The 20,275-nt window shown below is 46.9% G+C and overlaps 1 protein-coding gene across 1 annotated transcript; it reads left to right on the forward strand.

The window, feature by feature from the left end:
• Positions 1-4,570: 4,570 nt before the first annotated feature.
• LPO (lactoperoxidase) lies at positions 4,571-19,583 on the forward strand. Its single transcript, XM_025996016.2, has 9 exons — positions 4,571-4,746; positions 5,387-5,516; positions 6,198-6,404; positions 7,652-7,976; positions 9,584-9,744; positions 16,348-16,600; positions 17,447-17,620; positions 18,504-18,741; positions 18,932-19,583. Exons 1-9 carry the CDS (start codon positions 4,586-4,588, stop codon positions 19,137-19,139), a joined length of 1,857 nt encoding a protein of 618 aa, XP_025851801.1. The 5' UTR covers positions 4,571-4,585; the 3' UTR covers positions 19,140-19,583.
• Positions 19,584-20,275: the final 692 nt, after the last annotated feature.

Raw genomic sequence — 20,275 nt, forward strand, 5'->3', positions numbered from 1 at the left:
AGGTCTAAGTCACCTCATAACTTAGTGCTTTGTGGGAGTCAGAAGCTCTTCCCCACCTTGGGCACTTGTCAGCTCTCTCAGAGATTCTGCTGCCAGCTCCCTGACCCAGAGAAGTCTCTGGCCAGTAGCTTACACTGCCAACCCTTAGCCTAGAAGTATCTAGCTTACTCTCTCACCTCCCCATACCCTCTTGAGCCAGGTCTCTTTTAAGCAGGCTTCAGAAGACTAAAAGCTTTGCCCTGCTGCCAGAGGATATGTGGATTTTGCCCAGGGCTGCCCTGTCTGGCAAATTCTATCAGGTGCATAGTGCCAGACAGCACTTCTTTAGGCTCTTTGGGCAGATATCAACCACTGGCCAGGACTCTAGGACATACAATCAAGCCCTCCTTTTGAGATCCTTGTCACCAGAATTAAAGCACAGAAGAAGCCCCATGGTGGCAGTAGTGAAGTGCCTGGCGTTTCAGGAACCATCTCCAAATGAAAAATCTCTTTCCCTCCTTAACTTCAATCCTTTTCTAGCCCCAAGGTGGGGATACAGTAAAAGCCACAAAATCAGTGTTCATCACCTCCTTTGCAGGTTGTGTACAGGATGACCAGCCCCACTTTAGAATTCATCCCCACTGGTTAGTTCTTGGACTTAGGGGTCTCACAAAGACATAAAGAATCACACATTAACATCTCATTACATGACACAAACAATCCAAAGAGTCATGATTTGTGAACAGGATAGTGAAGAGAATAAACAGAGCAAACAGTTACTCTAGGTCAGGGATCAAGGAAGCCTGGTGGAGGATGAGAAGCAGCTAGCCATGTAGAGAGCCAGGGGGATAGCATCCCAGGGTCTGGGAGGGGCAAAGGCAAAGGTGCAAAGGCAGGAAAGAGCTTAGGGGGCTCGGGAAACAGAAAGAAGGCCAATGCTGGTGGAAGTGGTAGGCGAGGGGCAGCACATACAGGTGAAAGAGAGAGGTGGATCCTGAGGGCCATAGAGTCAGAAAGCAGATTAGTGGTTGATGGGTGTGGGGAGGAGGTGGGAAGCAGGGGAGAAATTGGAAATGACTACTTAATGGGTATGCGATCTCCTTTGGGGGTGATGAAAATGTTTTGGAACTAGACAGAGTCAGTGAAGGCACATAGGAGCATGTGTGCAGTAAACTGATGGATTCATCCAGGTCCCAGGGTGAGTCGATGAAGTGTTTTCATCAGAGTGGCATGGTTTGCCTCTCCTAAAAAGTTCACTGCAGCAGCTGTGTGGGGCATGGTCAGGAGATGGGGAAAGGAATGGGAATAAGGGCAAGGGCCCAGTCAGGAGGCTGTGGCAGCTGTCTAAATGAGAGGTGATGGTCGCTAGGGTGAGGGTGGAGGTATGGAGATGGATAAAGACTTCTTCCCAAACCCTGACTGCCCCCATGGAGCCGAGCCCTGAGCAAAGTAGGAGGTAAGTCTCCAGGGAATCAGCATTCCGGCAGGAGAGCCACACAGAGCTCAGGGCAGAGGAGGACAGAAGGCAGCATGAGAAACCTTGCGTGGGACCTTCCAGATGGAGCCCTACAAGGCCCAACAACTCACTTTGTTTATGGGGTGAAGAACCCTTTGGGTGCTGGCTCATGAGGATGGTGGTGCTGATGCTAACACATCCTGAGTGCCAGATTCTATTCTATGCCAGATGCAGCTCTAACTGCTTCACATTTCTTCCTCCCCCAAATCCTATGAAGTGCTGACTCCAACTACATGAAATAGCTTGTTGTTGAGGTGAAATGATCAAATTGCCTGGTTCAACCTAAGGTTACTGTCCTTATCCTCATTTTATGGATAGGGAAACTGGGTACAGAGAAGTTGAGTAACTTGTGCAGAGGCACACAACTAGTAAGTGGCAGGAGTCAAAACAGCCAGGGTACGGTCTTGCTTACTAAGCTCAAACTCTAGGCCACTGCTAGCTGATAGAACTTTGTGTGATGCTGAAATTTTCTATATCTGTGCCATCTGATACAGGAACCACTAACTATGGTTACTGAGCACTTAAAATGTGGCTCGTTCCAATAAGGAACTAAATTTAATTTCATTTTAATGAAGTTCCATTTAAATAGCCATGCCTGGTTAGCAGTCATCATATTGGACAGCACAGTGCTCTGGGCCACTGGGCCATACTGTCTCTTGCAACAGCAGCCAAAAGACAGTCTGGTTTCTTTTCTTGGGTTCTTTTTTATTGTGGTTGGGGGAGGCTGATTGGGGGTAGGCCTGCTGATTGGAGCGCAGTCATCACAGTCGTCCTTATGCCTGTCCCGTTTGCCCAGGAAGTCCCTTAGCTGAGACATCGTGCATCTCACTGATCCATAGTGACAGGCCAGGTATTGCAGCCAGTGAATGGTACCCTCAAAATAGAGCTATATTTTGTGAGAATTTGAGCCACTTCCAACATTTCAGAGTCTAGAGCCATAGACATAATCTCACAGAACCCTTCTTCTTCCACCCAAGGAGACTGAGGCACAGGGATGGGGTGGGGGATTCTCATGGGGGGACTTTTCTGATACCAACTTGCAATAAGCACTCTGTGTTGTCACAAACTTCTTAGGAGCAGGGATTTGGGCTTCTCATTTTACACATTGGAAATTAAGAGTAAAAAGACTGAACATCTTGCCCCAAAAATGGCCAGCAAGAGGCATGATGCTACAGCCCACATCTAAGCAAACTTCATGCTAATTCTAGGGCCAGATGAAATTAAGGATGTTTCCAGTGGAAGAACTACAAGGCCCACTATGCCTGTTATTTCTACAAGTTCCTTAGTCTGTATCAGTATATCCAGGGCTTGGGTGTTTTTAAGTTTCCCCAGTTGACTCTGACCTGGCCAGCACAGCTACAAGCCTCCGATTTTTTTTTTTAAGACTTTATTTATTTATTCATGAGAGACACACCAAAAGAGGCAAAGACATAGGCAGGGGGAAAAGCAGGCTCCCTGTGGGGAGTGTGATGCAGGACTCAATCCCAAGACCCCTGGATCACGTCCTGAGCCAAAGGCAGACGCTCAACTGCTGAGCCATCCAGGAGCCCCAAGCCTCTGATTCTAATTCAGGAAGTGCTCACCTTCATCTGCCTGCCCTTTCTGAGAACCAGACACATAAAGATGTTTCCTCCTCCCAGAAGAGATTTTCCAGATGCATTAGGGGGAAGAGTGAGAAAAGAGCACAGGGCGTGCTTGTCTCCTGTGTGCTGCACCCCCTCCACACACACACACCTGCGGCTCCTCCCCAGACACCTGTCACTTCACACCTCTTCCACAGGGTTGGAGCTGGAGGGCTTGGTCCTGACTCTCCCATTGCTCTCCACTGCAGGCTGAAGACTGCCATGAGCTCCGAAGGGCCCACCACTCGACAGCTCTCGGAGTACCTCAAACATGCCAAAGGCCGGGCACGTACAGCCATCCGCAACGGGCAGGTGTGGGAGGAGTCCTTAAAGAGGCTAAGGCAGATTGTGGCCTTGACCAATGCCACAGGTACAGAAAACCCACTGACCCTCTGACAGCAGGAAAGGGCCATCTCCCTGCAGGAGAGAATGGGGGCCACCAAAAACTGCATTCCCTATTAGGAGCACCTCCTGGGATGGGCACTCTCAGCTCTCCCTTCTCAGAATCGCAGACCTGTAGAGCAAGGAGGGCAGAGAGGACAGCTGTGCCAGCATGGGACGTTTTTTTTTTTTTTTTTTGCAGAGAAACGAACATAGGCCCAGCATGGTCACATTGCCAAATCCAAATGAGGAGATATTCATGCTCTTTGTATAATGCCATCTGTAAGGCCTCTGTCCAGAGGAAGTACTAAAGTCAATAAACATGGGCTCCCTGTCCCAAACCACAGTGCCACCACTACCGCCTGTAAAGGAAACATTTAAGCCACCTGTATCAGGGGGATTTACTGGGATTAGGTCACAGGAGATGAGATTTCCATCTTGTTTGGGGTAATGTGGAGCTGAAACAATGAACTAATGGATTGATCATGACCTCCTCCAACCCCTCCACTCCCACCCCCTACCAAATGTCACAGCTCCTGGAGGGTCAGAAAGGAAGGGGTTTGGTCTAGACCAGAGGAAGAGGCTGCAGGTTCTCCCTGAGAAAACATCAAGTCGGGAAAGATAACTCCCTAGGATTTGGGCAAATTCCTGCGTGGGCAAATTCTCTGTTCCTTCCCAACATCTTCCTTAGATTCCTGTTTGCTTGATACTTTAGATGCCAGTGAAGCTTTAGAAGAAAATCTGTCTTATCAAACGAATTCATACTAACAGGTGCTTAACCTTTCAGGGGGTATTTTCATTCTAAAAGAAAGATCTCATGAATTGAATGACCTGATAAACAAAGAATCATTTACAATTCTGAGGACTTTCACAATTACTATCTGTATGGCCCTGGGCAAGTCTCTCCGGCACTGTGGTCTCAGTTTCTCATCTGTAAAACGGGGATTAAAATTCTTACCTTAATGAGTTGTCAAGGATTGAACAAGACGTCACCTGAGAATTGGCTAAACTAGAACAGGGACATGTAGTCCAAGAAATTTAAGTTCACCTCTGGTTTCCGTTTCCTGCCTCCCGCCAGTGCCCCAGAATGGAGAAAGAACTCAACCCCTTTGGCGCCCCTTCTGTTTCAGACCCCAACCTGGACTTGACTGCACTGTCTTGGGAGGTGGGCTGTGGTGCCCCTGTTGCTGTGGTGGAATGTGACAAGGACAGTCCTTACCGAACCATCACAGGAGATTGTAATAACAGGTGAGTGGGCATGAGGAGGTGCGGCGGGCAGCCACCCGCTCACCCAGCCCTGCCCAACCCGACCGAGGTGGGGGCGGGGGGCTTCCCGGCGGAACTGCCACTGCCCTACCCTCCTGGGCTTGGGGCCCACCCAAACCGTTCTGTTGGAACCCTCCCGGAGCCCTCCCGGAACTTCCTCCTCCTCCTCCTCCTCCTCCTCCTCCTCCAAGATTTTATTTATTTATTTGAGAGAGGGACAGAGCCCTGGAGCATGAGTGGGGGACGAGGAGAGGGAGAGGAGCGGCGCGGGGCGGGGGGAGGAGCACGCGCCCCACTGAGCAGGGAGCCCGATGCGGGACTGCTCCCGGACCCCAGGACCACACCTGAACCCCAGGCAGCCGCTGAACCGACTGGCCCAGGCGCGCCAACTTCCGCATCCCCTAAAGGGCCCCGGATCCCGCCCGCAGCGCCGCCGGGCGCCTTCACAGCGCGCGCAGTTCAGAAACCGCACGTTGGAGAGCGCCCCTGCGCGCCCCCTTCCCGCGGGCGGAGGCCTCCGCTCCTCCCCCGGTGCCCCCCGCTCCGCCGGGACCCGCTCGGCCGAGAAGCGTAGCCCGCGGCCGCCCGGCCCAGGCTGAGCGCGGGTCTTGCTCGGTTCCAGGAGGAAGCCCGCGCTGGGCGCCGCCAACAGGGCGCTGGCGCGCTGGCTGCCCGCGGAGTACGAGGACGGGCTCTCCCTGCCCTTCGGGTGGACGCCGGGGGGCACGCGGAACGGCTTCCCCCTCCCGCTGGTGAGCGCGCGCGGCGCGGGGTGGGCGCGAGCCGCGAGCAGAAGGGGGCGGGGAGGGGAAGCCGAAGTAGGTGCGAGGCCCGGGGGTGCGGGAGGGAGATTTGGACATTTCCCCAAAGTGCCACTAGAGGGCAGCAGAGCCCGGAGCCCGGAGGCCGGCCACGTGGTGGTCGCGGCCAGACACCCTGGGGTCTCCCGGGCAGATGGCCTCCGTGCCCCATCCTGCCCGCGCTTACCCCGCCCCAGCCCCTGGGGTGCTTCAGCTGTTGTTTGCCCGGAGGTCCTATCTGTTGGCCTCATCTGAGTTGGCAGCCCCTCCCCGGAGCCCCTCTCCAATGCCAGACGCCTGGCACACGGTGACACTTGAGAAGGATCCTGGCTTCATTCTCCCTTTCCATGGTGGAAAGGGCACTGGCCTTGCAAGCCATCGAGTCACAGAGACCCGCGTTCAGGCCCATCCCTACCCCTTTTGTAGCTGCACGACTGTTGGGAATTGGCTTGGCCTCTCAAGGACTTGGTGTCCTCACCTACAGAATACGTGTAATGCCACCCACCTCACAAACTTGTCATGAGGATTAAATGTACCTGTTATACCCTGGGTACACAATAAACCGCAGGCGAGTATGACTCCTCAAAGCACTTTTTCCTCCAATCCTTCCTCCCCTTCTCTCTCCGTCTTTAGGCCCGTGAGGTATCCAACAAGATTATAGACTCCCTGAATGACAGGGGTGTTCTGGACCAAAACAGGTCCTTGCTCTTCATGCAGTGGGGTCAAATTGTGGACCATGACCTGGACTTTGCCCCCGACACGGAGCTGGGGAGCAGCGAGTACTCCAAAGCACAGTGTGATAAGTACTGTGTCCAAGGAGACAACTGCTTCCCCATCATGGTAGGCCCCTGCCGTGGTGAGTGACAAACTCCATGCCTCCCCGAAGGAGCAGACATTCCCAGCTGGGCAGCCAAGGTCTCGTGATAGATCTCCAATGCTGATTTGACAGCTTCCTGAACCTCATCCATCCATTCATTCACCCATCCATTTATTCCATAAATGGACATTAATTATCTACTTCATGCCAGGCAGTGCACTAAACACTGGGGTTTCAAAGGTGGCAAAGACACCATTCCTTTCCTCAAGGACAAAGAGCCTGTGTAGGAAATGGACAAGTAATCACTAATGGCAAAGTTGGGAAACTCTGGGGAGGATCCTCTATGTGCCTGGCCCAGCAGTATTGGCATCACCTAGGGGCTTATTAGGAATGTAAAACCTCAAGCCTCATCCCTGACATTGGGAAACAAAATCTATGTTATATCAAGATCCCCAGGAGATTAGTTTTATACACAGTGAAATTTGTAAAACACTGCTGTCTGGGAAGTCACCCTGAAGTCTGGGAAGGCTACTCCCAGAAAGAGCTGCAATTTGATGGATGAATCCGAGTGAGAACAGGGGTTTGTGGGGATTTCCAGCAGGAATAGAGAGAACATGCAACGGTGCCCTGTTTTCTTCTTATTTGTGGATTTTACAATTAGTGATTTATTCACTGAAACAAATCAGGGCTATGTGCTGTGGTATAAAGCACAGGAGCTGTGGACTGAGGTCCATCGAGATCTGAATCCCATAGATCTTCCTTCCAGTTTCTAAGTTCTTAGACAAATTACTTAACCTTTCCAGACCTCAATTTTCTCACATGTAGAATGGGACTGAATTATCTAACTCACAATTTTTGAGGACCAAAGAGAGATAAGGTATGGATAACACACAGCACATGTTAGATGCAAAATAAGTGAATGGTAGCTGTTGTTAATAATTACTAACAAAGCCTTTCCTATCTCACGTCCTGCTTCCCTGAATAGGGATCTCAGGCCTCCCTCCTCACCAAAAATGTGGAACTTTTGCTATGAAAGACTGAATGATTCCCCTCAACCCTTTTACATAATGGGATGTAATGAATTTCAGGGCATTGTGGTCCAGGATATACAGCATCAGCAGGAGGCATCTGGAGTCACTGTCTGGTCCCAGGGTCCCAGGAGGGCTCCATCAGCATCTTTGCCAGCTGCATCCAGACCCACCCTAGGGAGAGGTTGCCAGGTTCCAACTGTGCCACCTCCGCCCAGTCACACCCCTTGATCTCTCCACAGTTCCCTCCCAATGACCCCAAGTTGAGGACTCAAGGCAAGTGCATGCCTTTCTTCCGAGCTGGGTTCGTCTGCCCCACTCCACCTTACCAGTCCCTGGCTCGAGATCAGATTAACGCTCTGACCTCCTTCCTGGATGCCAGCCTTGTGTACGGTCCTGAGCCCAGCCTGGCCAACCGCCTTCGAAACCTCAGCAGCCCCCTGGGCCTCATGGCTGTGAATCAGGAGGTCCATGACCATGGGCTGGCTTACCTGCCCTTTGACGTCAAGAAGCCAAGCCCCTGTGAGTTCATCAACACCACTGCCCGAGTGCCCTGCTTCCTGGCAGGTGAGTCTAGGCTGGGACCACAGGAGCAGAGAGAGACCAGAAAAACTTCAGGAGGCTACTAGGCAGCTTCCAGGGAGGCTTTACCACTGCTTAATCTCATTTGTCTTCCGGAAAAAAACGCACACCAAGCCCCCACTGCCTCTGGCACTGGTCCAGGACTGTCAGAGGGCCCAGATGAATACAAAATCTAAGAACATGTGTTCACTATTAAAAAAAAAAAAAAAAGATTAAGTCCAGAGATACACAAATAAGAAAATCCACAAAACCCTACCACCCACAGATAATCATTCTTAACATTTTTAATGGCCATCTTTCCAGGATTTTTTAAAAATCATAGCTATAGTTCTATACTGTTTTACGTAATGGGGGGGGTTATACTATCAGTTATGTTCTATAACTTGATGTCGTCACTTAATATATCACATCGTTAATTATTCTTCTACAATATGATGTTTACTGGCTGCCTGATATTCCATGACATATATTATCATAATTTATTTTATCAACCCTACTTGGAAGCATTTAAATCATTCCTAGTTTTTCTGTGATTTATTGCGGTTTTTTCGGTAATGAACATCCTTCTTGATGAATCTTTCCACTCATTTTTAATGATTTTATTAAGATAACTTGCTAGAGAAGGAAGTTCTAGATTAAGAGGAATGCATATTTTTAAGGCTTTTCATAAACTCAGCACAAAGTCCCTACTCCATACAACCTGTGCACAACCAAAGCCCCCCAATTTTGTTCAGACTGGGGGCCTATATCCTTGCCCTTCTGGTCTGCCCTCATGCCTTGGGCTTCTGGAGACCTTTCCTCTTCCAAAAATCTCCTCTGCAGGACAAACCCCTTGCCCAGCCCAGACATGGCAGGAAGCCAGTTCACAGGCTCAAATCTCTTGGATTCTGTGTTCACATATATCTCATATCAATCCAGATACAAAACTGAACCCTTTCCTGTTTTCCACAAAAGTATCCACTAAGGCCGAGCATTTGTGAATTTAATAGACTTTTCCTGAAGATTATAAGACACAAGATGTCTCCTTGTGAAATATCTGCTCTTCTGCCAGTTAACTGACCCTGTTCTTCCCCTCTTTCCTCTCTCGCATGCCCCCCCCCCCCAGATTCTTCTCCCATTATTACACAGAGAAATTCGACCCTACCCAGGCTCCTGTCCTCAAACTTGCATTCCTAAAACTTTCAAAGTTGCTCCTCACAAAAAGGCCCTCTTTCTTTTTACTGCCCCACTTTAGAGGGTAGTTGGAATTGTAATTAGCAAAATTTTACTTTTTAAGGTCTTCTGTAGTTTTTAGTGCAATCTTGTGTGGTCAGCCTTATTATCCCCATTCTCACAGATACAGAGACTGAGGCTTAGAAGTGCCAAGTAACTTGTCCAAAGTGACACAGCTGAAAATATAGTGTGTGTGGAGCTGAGATTAAAACCTATGAATCCCAACCCCGATCCCTTTCCACTTGACTCACCTTAGGTAAACTGGAAGGAGGCCTTAGGGGAGGGCCCCTCGGGGACACTGTCATCTATTTTTTTGTGCAGCTTACTGGGTTCTGAGGCTGCTCCTGGGGAACCAACTTTCCTGCCTTCTGGGCTTTCAGGAGATTCCCGAGCCTCGGAGCAGATCTTGCTGGCCTCTTCCCACACTCTCTTTCTCCGGGAGCACAACCGGCTGGCAATAGAACTAAAGAGACTCAATCCTCAGTGGGATGGAGAGAAGCTCTACCAGGAAGCCCGGAAGATCCTGGGGGCCTTTGTGCAGGTATGGAAGCCCAGGAGCACTGCCTCCCATTCCCACCTGGCTGCCGCCCCTGGCTCTGCCTGTCATCACACCTCTAGCTATCTTCTCTATTCTCCATACCTCCACTTCCCCTTCTCCTCCTCCACTGTCTCATGCTTTTCTCTGCCCCGAAATGAATCCCTGGATTCAGAGTGTTGGAGAATTATTTGTATATTGATCAGTCTCCATCACTCCTGGGAATGTTGCATAGCAGCTAGGTGAGTTATTTCGGTTGAATTAGCTTCTTTATAAATTCTCTACACCTAAGCCCCATGTCACAGGCATAGTCCATTGCTATAGTAGATTGCCTGATTGACTAACTAAAATTAACCATGCACATATTCTTTAAGCATTTTATTTTGAAATAAGTACAGATTCTTAGGAAGTTGTAAGCAAACAAACAGTACATGCACCCAGCCTCCCCCAGTGCTAATGTTTTGCATGACTTTGGTACAACATCAAAAGCAGGACATTAACAATGACACAGACCATAGGTCTTATTTGCATTTCACCAGTTAGAAATGCAATCGCGAACGTGCGTGTGTATGTGTATGTGTGTATGGGGGTGAGTGTGTGTGTGTATGTGTGTGTGTCATCACTTGGGTAGTTTCATGTAACCACCACCACCACAATAAAGATACTTCACTCTACCATCACCACAAGACTCTCTCCTTCTACCTTCTTATAGCCACATCCACATTTCCCCTTCCAGGTCCCTATCCCTTGGCAATCACTGATCTACTCTACATCTGCACAGTTATGTTATTTCGTGAATGTTAGGTAGATGAAACCATGCAATATGTATCTTTTTGAGATTGGCTCCTTACATTTGGCATAATTGCCCAAGGTCCATCCAGGACCAACTTGGGCAACCTTTGCAGGTGTAAAGTCCCTTCCTTTTTGTTGTTGAGTAGTATTCTGTAGTTTATTTAACCATCACCCATTAAAGGAAATTTGAATTGTTTCCAGTTTGGGGCCATTAGGAATGAAGCTGCTGTAGACATTTGTGTATTCATTTCTACATGAAAATAAACTGTTCTTTCTCTGGGATATGTGCCCACAAATGCAATTGCTGGGTCATATCGAGAGTCCATTTTTAGTTTTAAAAGGAACTGCCAATCTATTTTCCTGAGTATCTGTACCATTTTATGTCCTCACCAGCAGTGTATGAGTGACCCAGTTGTCTCTGCAACCTGGCCATTGTTTGTTGTCATCATTGTGTTTGTTTGTTTTAAATATTTTGTTTATATATTCATGAGAGACACAGAGAGAAAGAGGCAGAGACCCAGGCAGAGGGAGAACCAGGCTCCCTGTGGGGAGCCAGATGTGGGACTTGATGCCAGGACCTTGGGATCACGACCTGAGCCACCCTGACATCCCGTCATCATTGGTTTTTCTTTTACTCTTTCTGATGGGTATGTAGTAACAACATTCATTGTGGGTTTTAAAAAATATTTCTTTATTTGAGAGAGAGGAGAGAGAGAGAGGGAGAGAGTGAGTAAGAGTAGGGGCAAAGGGGTAAAGGGAGAAGCAGGCTCCCCACTGAGCAGGGAGCCTGACATGGGCTCAATCCCAGGACCCTGAGATCATGAGCTGAGCAGAAGGCAGACACTTAACCGACTGAGCCACCAGGCACCCCTTCATTGTGGTATTAATTTGCATTTCTCTAATGGCTAATCATGTCGAACATATTTTCCTGTGCTTATTTGTCATCTGTATATCCTCTTCAGTAAAATATCTGTTCATATGTTTTCAGTATTTTCATGTTTTTCAAATGTATTATCTTTTAATGTTAAGTTTTGAGGGTTCTTTATATACTCTAGATACAAGTTACAAGTCCTCTGTCACATATGTGACTTGTAAATATCTGTCCCCAATCTCTCATCCTCTTAACAGAATCTGTTGTAGGATAAGAGTTTTTAATGGTGATGAGGTCTAATTAATACCTTTTTTTCTTTTTTGGTGTTCATTTATAGATAATGCATCAGTTCTCTCTGGCAGTACTTAAGACTTCTGTGTTTAGTTTTCAGAAATTTAATTATAATGCATCTTGGAGTAGACTTCTTTGGATTTATTGTGTTTGGTATTCTTTCATGGGTTGTGCTTTCGGTGTCAAGTCTCAGAACTCTTTCTCTAGTCCTAGATCTTTTCTCTAGTTTTTCCTAGAGGCTTCATAGTTTTAGGTTTTCCAATTAAGTCCATGATCCATTGGGGATTAATTTTTGTATAAAGTGTAAGGTTTAAGGTGAGGCTCCTTTTCTTTGGCCTATGGATATCCAACTGCTCCAGCACCATTTTTTGAAAAGGCTATCCCTCCTCTATTGAATTGCTTTTGCTCCCTTATCATAAAGTGTTTAGGCATTTTTATATGAATTTATTTCTGAATTATCTATTCTGTTCTATTAATCTATATGTCTATTCCTATACTAGCCCCAGTATTTACTATGGCTATACACTAAGACTTATCCTGGGACCCATGGTTCTTCCCACTTTATCCTTTTTCCAAATTGTTTTGACTATTCCAGGTCTTTTCCTTTTCCTATATATTTTAAAAATAAGCTCATCTACATCTACCAAAAAAAAAACTTTGCTGAAATTTTGATAGGAATTGCATTAAAATTTAGGGAGACCTGACATCTTTACAATGTTGAGTGTTCCAATTTATAAATGCAGTATGTCTAGGTGTTCAGGTTTTCTTTGCTGTATTTCATCAGCTTTTGGTAATTTTTATCATACAGACCTTGTACATCTTTTGTTAGGTTTACACCTGAGTATTTCATTTTCCTTGGAGGAGTGATAAATGGTATTACATTTTTTACTTAGTTTCTACTTGTTCATCGGTGCATAAAAATGTAATTGATTTTTGTATGCTGATCCTGTATCCTGGCCTTGCTGAACTCACTCAGTTCTAAGAGTTCTTCTGTGGATTCCTTAGAGTTTTCTACACAGACAATCATGTCATCCATAAATAAAGACAACTGTATTTCTCCTTTTGTAATCTACATGTTTTAAAAATTCCTTTCTCTTGCCCTGTTTCAGTGGCTATAGTTCCCAGTATAGTGTTGAATAAGAGTGGTGAGAACAGACATCCTCATCTTTCTAATCTTAGAGGGAAGACATTCAATCTTTCACCATTAAGTGTAATGTTCATTGTAAATCTTCTGTGGATGTGTGGATGCTCTTTATGAGGTTGAGGAAATTCCGCTCTGTTCCTAGTGTATGGAGAGTTTTCATCATGAATAGATGTTGAATTCTGTCAAATGGTCTGTCTTCATTAATATGACTTTTCTTCTTTAGCCTATTCTGCTTGCTTTGGGTTTACTTTGCTCTTCCTTCTGGTTTCTTTCAGCACTTGGAAAATGCTGTGCTTCTTCCTTCTGGTGTCCATGGTTTCAGATGAGAAGCTCCCCATTATTCACATTGTGTTCACTTATAGATAATGTGTCATTTCTTTTTGGCAGTATTTAAGACTCTTGTGTTTAGTTTTGAGAAATGAAATTATAATGCATTTTGGAGTAGATTTCTTTGGGTTTATTATATTTGGTATTCATTCATCCTCTTGAATCTCTAAGTATATGTCTTTCACCAATTTGGGGATGTTTCCAGGCATTATTTCTTTAAATACTTTTTCAGCCCTACTCCTTTCTCCTCTATTTCTGGGATTCCATTAATAGGAATTTTAGACTTTTTGTTATTGTCCCACAGACCCCCGAGGCTCTGGTTTGTTTGAAGTGTTTGTTTTGTTTATTTTCTCTCGTTGCTTTGGTTAAGTAAATTTTATTGATCCATCTTCAATTCTACCCTGTTATCTCCATGCTACTGCTGGGTCTTCCTAATAAGTTTTTAATTTTAGTTTGTATTTTTCAGTTCTATAATTTCAGCATTTCTTTTTTATAAATTCTACTTTTTTGCTGACATGGTCTGTTTTTTGTTTCAAGGTGACATATTTATTGAAGAATTTTTATGAAACTGCATTAAAATCTTTATCAGATAACCTCAGTGCCTGATGCATGTAGGTATTGGCATTAGTTAATTATCTTTTCTCATTCAAACTGTGGCTTTCCTGGTTCTTGGTGTTGAGTGATTTTCAATTACATCCTAGACATTTTAGTAATTACCTTTGTGGGCTTTAGTTCCAATGACAGTTTAGTTTCCTGAGTCCTTGCTATTCTATTCTGGTCTGCTTCATTCTTTCTGGTACCTCTAGGGTTCCAATTCAGTGCCTACTAATGTTGTCTACAAGGCAGGAAGGCATTTTCCTGGATGCCTTCTGTTGTTGGGCAAACTTCTAGGGGAGCTGAGGCCATTGCACTTGGTCTCTATATGCTGTTGATTGAAGAACAGAGAGACATGGAGTTTCACTGCTACCACCGTTGTAGTCATGTTGGACCACCTGCCAGCTTGAGGTGTGGATCGAGGGCTGGAATGGCCAAGGGCTTGGGTTGTGGAGTCATCTGGGGGGCTCTCCACAGAGGCTCTGCTGGGCTCCCCCTGTCCCAGTCCTTTGGGGAGAAAGAATAGGCTTTCTTTGGCTCTTTTTGTCTGTTCCTACTGAAGGTTCCAGGTTGCCAGCCTCTCCTGTACCCAGTCTGGGACAAATAGAAGCTCAACGTTTTGGTAGCGCAATCATTCCTCATGCCCTGAGGTCACCAGTAAATCCACCTTCTTTCTAGCTTTGGAAGTCTATATATGTTGTCTATCGAATAATTTCCTGGGGGGCAGGTATTTATATTTAGCATAGAAGATTAGGGAAAAATGAGTCTCCTCCATCTTGTTCTGGAACCAGAAGCCCCATGGACATAGTTTTAATCATCAAAGAGATAGATCTCCATCTATTTCTTCTCCAAATCTCCATAATTCAATAATTATTTTTAATTGAACCTAGAAATCATGCTGCTGGAGATGTTTGTAGGAAATCATCCAAAGAATGAAAAGTATGAAAAGTAAAGATAATATAAATTAAGGTTTATATTAGTTTGCTTGGGCTGCCGCAATAAAATATCATATACTGGGTGGCTTAAACAACAGAAATTTATTTTCTCCTGGAGGCTAGAAGTCCAAGACCAGGGTGTCAGCAGTTTTGGTTTCTCCTGAGGCCTCTCCCCTTGGTTTGCAGATGGCTGCTGCCTTTCCTCTGTGTCCTCACATGGTCTTTCCTTTGTGTGTGCAGCTCCCTGGTGTCTCTCTCTCGTCTTATAAGGACACCAGGCCTATTGGATGAGGGCCCCAGCCTTATGACCTCATTCAACCTGAAATACCTCTTTATAGGTCCTATGTCCAAATACAATCACAATGGGGGTTAGGACTTCAACATATGACTTTAGAAGGGGACACACTTCCATCCATAACAAGGCTTATTGGACTATAAGAAAAAAAATGCCCATTCAGGCTAGTTCAGATGTTTAGTGTTGGTTCAATCCTATACATATGTCAAATAGATACAGGTTTCTCCTGGAACCGCAGAGCAGGCAGTATAGTTGGGTCTAAGCAAGGGGTAGAGCCAGAGACTGGAAACCATCTAGAATTAGGGCAGCTCTGTCTCTCTTTCTCCATGCTTTTCTCCACTCTCTGTTGTTCTTCTCTCTCTCTCTTTCTCTCTCCTTCTTTCTGTTTCTCTGTCTCTGTCTTCAGACAGATTTTCTCTGCTTTTCTACAAATGGTAGCAAACGATCACCCATATGGCCCCACCTGTCCCTTCAGACCAAGCACCATCAGACACAGTCTAGAATAGCTGCATCCAAAATCTGAATTCCTGACCATGAGATCTGACTAACCAGCTTGGTCTGGTGCTGCAGCTGGGCCAGTCCACTATGGCCAGAGGCAAGTTTCTGTCTCTTTCCTCTGAGGAAACTCAGAGGAAATCTCCACAGTCTATGCTGCTGAACAAATTGGAAGCAACCTAAAAGTAAAACAGTAAGAGAAGGATCCATGAATGCAATCAAATATTATGCACGTTTAACTACATAATAATTGTGAGCTAGGTAGAGACATGAGAAACTTTAAGTGAAAAAGCAGAATACAAAAGTATATATTCTCTAGGATTACAAGTGTGTAAAGATATGTATTGTATAGACAAAGATTAGAAAGAATAAAAAATTAATATAATTACTGCGTTACATGGTGCCATTATTTTTTTCAAAAAATTTTCTATGTGTGTTAGTTCATCTCTTTGAGTAAAACAGACTCCCAAACTGCTCTCTCCATGGTGCACCATTTGTTTCAAAATTGGAGATTAGGTGAATTTACCCTGTGAATCATTCCTGTAGTTCGTCATTCCTTTTGCCCTGGACCTCAAGGAGAAGTTGAATGATGTGACATCATTATGTTAAAGTGACATACAAGGACTGTCACTTTAGCTTCAAGGTCATAGACCTAGAGCAGAGATGACAATCTAGTGCCAATTCAAATGACTGATCAGTAAAGCCTGTGTTGAGATGAATGATGACCAACCAGCAGAATGTCATGATCAATTAGCCAATGTCTGCCATACCTCTTGACTACTTGACTGAAGCTTCCTCCAACCTCACTCTGCAGAGATTTAAGTGTTTCTTACACCTTTTGCTCATGACATGTTTCTGCCCTCAGATTACCACCTTTAGGGACTACCTACCCATGGTGCTCGGTGATGAGATGCAGAAGTGGATCCCTCCTTACCAAGGCTATAACAAATCTGCTGACCCCCGAATTTCCAATGTCTTCACCTTTGCCTTCCGCTTTGGCCACTTGGAGGTCCCCTCCACTCTGTCCCGCCTGGATGAGAACTATCAACCATGGGGTCCAGAATCAGAGCTCCCGCTGCACACCCTCTTCTTTAACACCTGGAGGATAGTCAAAGACGGTACGTCTTTTTAGGGAAGCACGGTCACCTAGCGTCTCACTCTGCGGCCTGCTTCTAGGGAAGCCTGCCATAGAAATCAGACCCCAGGATCTTCCCGTGTGACCTGGGGCAAGTGAATTCACCTCACTGAGCCTTAGTTTCCTCATTTGTAAAACAGGGACAACAATGATATCTATCACACTAGGGCGTACAGAAGATTAAGTGGTGTATATGTGGAAAGCACCCTACAATGGTTTCTAACTCACAGGAGGTGGTCAATAAATTTTAGTTATTATTCTTTCTCTTCTCTTCTGACCTCCAAGGTACCTGGGCTTTCCCCGCCACAGGCTTCTCTGACCCTTGCAGAAAGAATTCATGGGTTTGGTAAATAAATTGGGGTTTTTTTTGCAATTGCCTCCTCTAAGTCCTTCCACCTCCATCAAGTGCCAGAGGTTGGGCCGGGCCCCTCTTTTTCCTGGGCCAGGCTGTGTTGAAACTGGCTTTACTTAAGGCCTGATAAGTCACAGCCATTCTCTGTAGACTTCTGCTACCTCTTCCCATGCTTCAGAGTTCCTCGGGGGGAACATATGGAAAGAGAAGGAGCCGACTCTCTGAGCTAGAGCTCAAAAAAACTCCTGAAGCTTACTTCTATTCCTGCCAAGGTCCCAGGAATGCCCCTTTCTTCCCGTCCCCACTCTGCAGCAGTCTAGACTGCCCTCGACCCCAGCGCTCCCTGCAGGCTGCCCCTGGCTCTTCTCTCTTGGCTCCCAGCTTGAGAGGAATCCTCTAGTGGGGGAAGGAGCCAGCAGTGGAAGATGGCATCCCCCTACCCACCTCCCCAGGATGGTCTCTGGGTCTCCCTTGCAGGTGGAATTGACCCTCTGATCAGGGGCCTGCTAGCCAAGAATTCCAAGCTGATTAGTCAGAATAAAATGATGACAAGAGAGCTGCGCAACAAACTTTTCCAGCCGACTCACAAGATTCACGGCTTTGACCTGGCCGCCATCAACATCCAGCGCTGCCGGGACCACGGGATGCCTGGTGAGAGGGCCTGCAGGCCTGCCTGGCTCACGGAACTTTTAGTTACTTTCTGGGGTTCCTGGGGGCTCTCTTCGATAACCCTGGGGATCTGACCAATTCTAAAATAGAAAACAGAGATGCCAGTTTTTAAAAATTCATTCTGTTGGTCTGTGAAATGAAATTCTTCCATTCTAATGCAGGGATAAGAGTAGTACATATCTAGAACCATCTTGGAACTCCTCAAAGGAATGGGGGGCCAACAACTGACTTGTAAAACCAGTTTAAAAGCCCAGATAAACATTAAGAAAGGAGAAGAGAGAGAGAAACCAATGACTATTGGACCTTCCTTTTATACCCACGAAAGGCAATTTAATGTAACAATTAAGAGCCATACTGCCTGGGTTCAAATCCCAGCTGTGCCATTTCTAATTATGTAACCTTAGGCAAGTTACTTAACATCTCTATTCTTCAGTTTACATATTTGTACAATGCTCAGAATAGTGCCTGGACCCATAGAAAACACCATAGAGCCTGCTAGCCCTCTCAAGCCTTAAGTCCCACAAGTATAAAACAATGGAGCCCTGCCTACCCTGTCCCAGGGTATGAGTCCAGACTTTCTTTTTTTTTGAGATTTTATTTATTTATTTATTCATGAGAGACACGGAGAGAGGAGAGACATAGGCAGAAGGAGAAGCAGGCTTCCGGAGGGGAGCCCCATGCAGGACTCGATCCCAGGACCCTGGGATCACGCCCTGAGGCAAAGGCAGATGCTCAATCACTGAGCCACCCAGGTGCCCCGAGTCCAGACTTTCTGGGGCTGATGGAGCTGGAGCAGTATGTCCATAAGGGGGGGCTGTGGATGAGAAGCCCCCGAAATGAGGCAGCTTCCACCTCTCTGCCCTAGGGTACAACTCCTGGAGAGGCTTCTGTGACCTCCCACAGCCCCAGACCCTGAAGGAGCTGGATGCTGTACTGAAGAACAGGAGGCTGGCTAAGAAGTTACTGGATCTCTATGGGACCCCTGACAACATTGACATCTGGGTTGGGGGTGTTGCTGAGCCCCAGGTAGAGAGGGGCCGGGTGGGATCTCTCCTGGCCTGCCTCCTGGGAAAGCAGTTCCAGCAGATTCGTGATGGAGACAGGCAAGTGAGACGTCATGAGGAGGGCCAGGGAGAGCTGACCCTTCTCCATGGGTGTCCCAAAGTCTCATGTGAGAACCAGTCCAGACCTCAGAGTGTTCCCAGTGACCTCCTTCCTTCCCCTGTGGCACAGTAAGGGGATTGGGGTGGTCCAGCTGGGCTGTGTGGACAGACCCTGCTTCTGTCTCTGCAGATTCTGGTGGGAGAACCCTGGGGTCTTCACGGAGAAGCAGCGGGACGCTCTACGGAAAATATCCTTCTCGCGCCTTGTCTGTGACAACACTCACATCACCAAGGTCCCACGGGACCCATTCCAGGCCAACAACTACCCCGAAGGCTTTGTGGATTGCTCAGCCATTGACAAGCTGGACCTTTCACCCTGGGCCTCGGTGGAGGATTAGGGGCCCAGGTTTCCCAACCTCCCACACTGTGCAGTAGTGCTCCCTTTGGTCCTTGATGTCATTTCAAGCAAGAGCAAGTTCAGTGACTCAGTGCCTTAGAGCTCCACTCCCCACACCGGCCCTTCTTTTCAGCTGAGTTTCTTTATACTCTCCAGATGCGTACCTCGCTTGAGCCCAAGGCCAGCGCCTCAGCCTTTCCAGCTCTTCCACCCAAATCCTGCTGCTCCCATACCATCCCCTCTGTCTGCAGATGTCACCCATCCTCTCCCTGCAACAAGTCTTGGCTGAAGCCATCATGATCTTTGCACTCTTATCTTTCCTCCTCTTCTTTCAAACTAGATTGTAAGCTCCCAGAGCCAGGAACTTCAGTCTGCTTCGGAGTATCCTTGCCACCCAGCATGACACACACAGCAGGTGCTCAATAAACATCTAATGATTGACTCAGAATGGTGGCCATGACACCATTCCTTTCCAGAAGGCAAACCTTGGGACCACTGCCAACTAATCACTAGATGTTTATATAGACATGTCTTACCACTAAAATGTTGGGCACATGGGTCTGTGGGTTGAGAAGGCATGGTTTGGTGAGATTTTGGAGTTCTCAAAGAAAAGGAGGAGGCAAAGAGCTCCTAGGGAAAGAAGTGATGGCCATAGAGAGGCAAAGGAGAGGGTGTGGGGTGCTATAAGGGATCAAACAGGGAGGACTTCTGAGCCTGGATTCCCCTACAGCTAAAGTTGATCTCCCTTCCAGAAACCTTTCTGGGAACTACTCTCTTCTTCTAGGGCAGACCTTGGGGTCTGAAGGGCTATCTCCAGAATATTCCTTGTGCTGCTGCCCAATACATATTCAAGTGTTCTTTTAAAATGACCCTCAGGGTAAGATCAGCCCAGCCAGCACCTCCAGGTACCCTGACCAGTGGAGTGAGGGTGGGAGGGAGGCAGTCAGCCATCCTGTGGGAATAGGCCAGGAGTCCAAAGACCTGGGCTGTAGTCCTGGCTCTGGCACCTACTTCTTCAAGGCCTCAGAGGAGTCCCTTCACCTCCCTGCTCATCATCAGTGAAATGGAGAGGAGTATTTATCCTGTTATAGGAGGTCTTCATGTGGCCCTGGGGCTCCTATGTGCACATTAGCCTCC

Source organism: Vulpes vulpes, chromosome 2, assembly GCF_048418805.1.
Source record: "Vulpes vulpes isolate BD-2025 chromosome 2, VulVul3, whole genome shotgun sequence".
Taxonomy (NCBI): Eukaryota; Metazoa; Chordata; class Mammalia; order Carnivora; family Canidae; genus Vulpes; species Vulpes vulpes.

Coding starts and splice junctions, on each gene's coding strand:
- LPO (XM_025996016.2), top strand. CDS start 4,586: ATGGAGAAAGAACTCAACCCCTTTGGCGCCCCTTCTGTTTCAGACCCC. Junction 9,745..16,347: donor TCCTGGGGGCCTTTGTGCAG/GTATGGAAGCCC, acceptor TTCTGCCCTCAG/ATTACCACCTTTAGGGACTA. Junction 18,742..18,931: donor CAGATTCGTGATGGAGACAG/GCAAGTGAGACG, acceptor CTGTCTCTGCAG/ATTCTGGTGGGAGAACCCTG.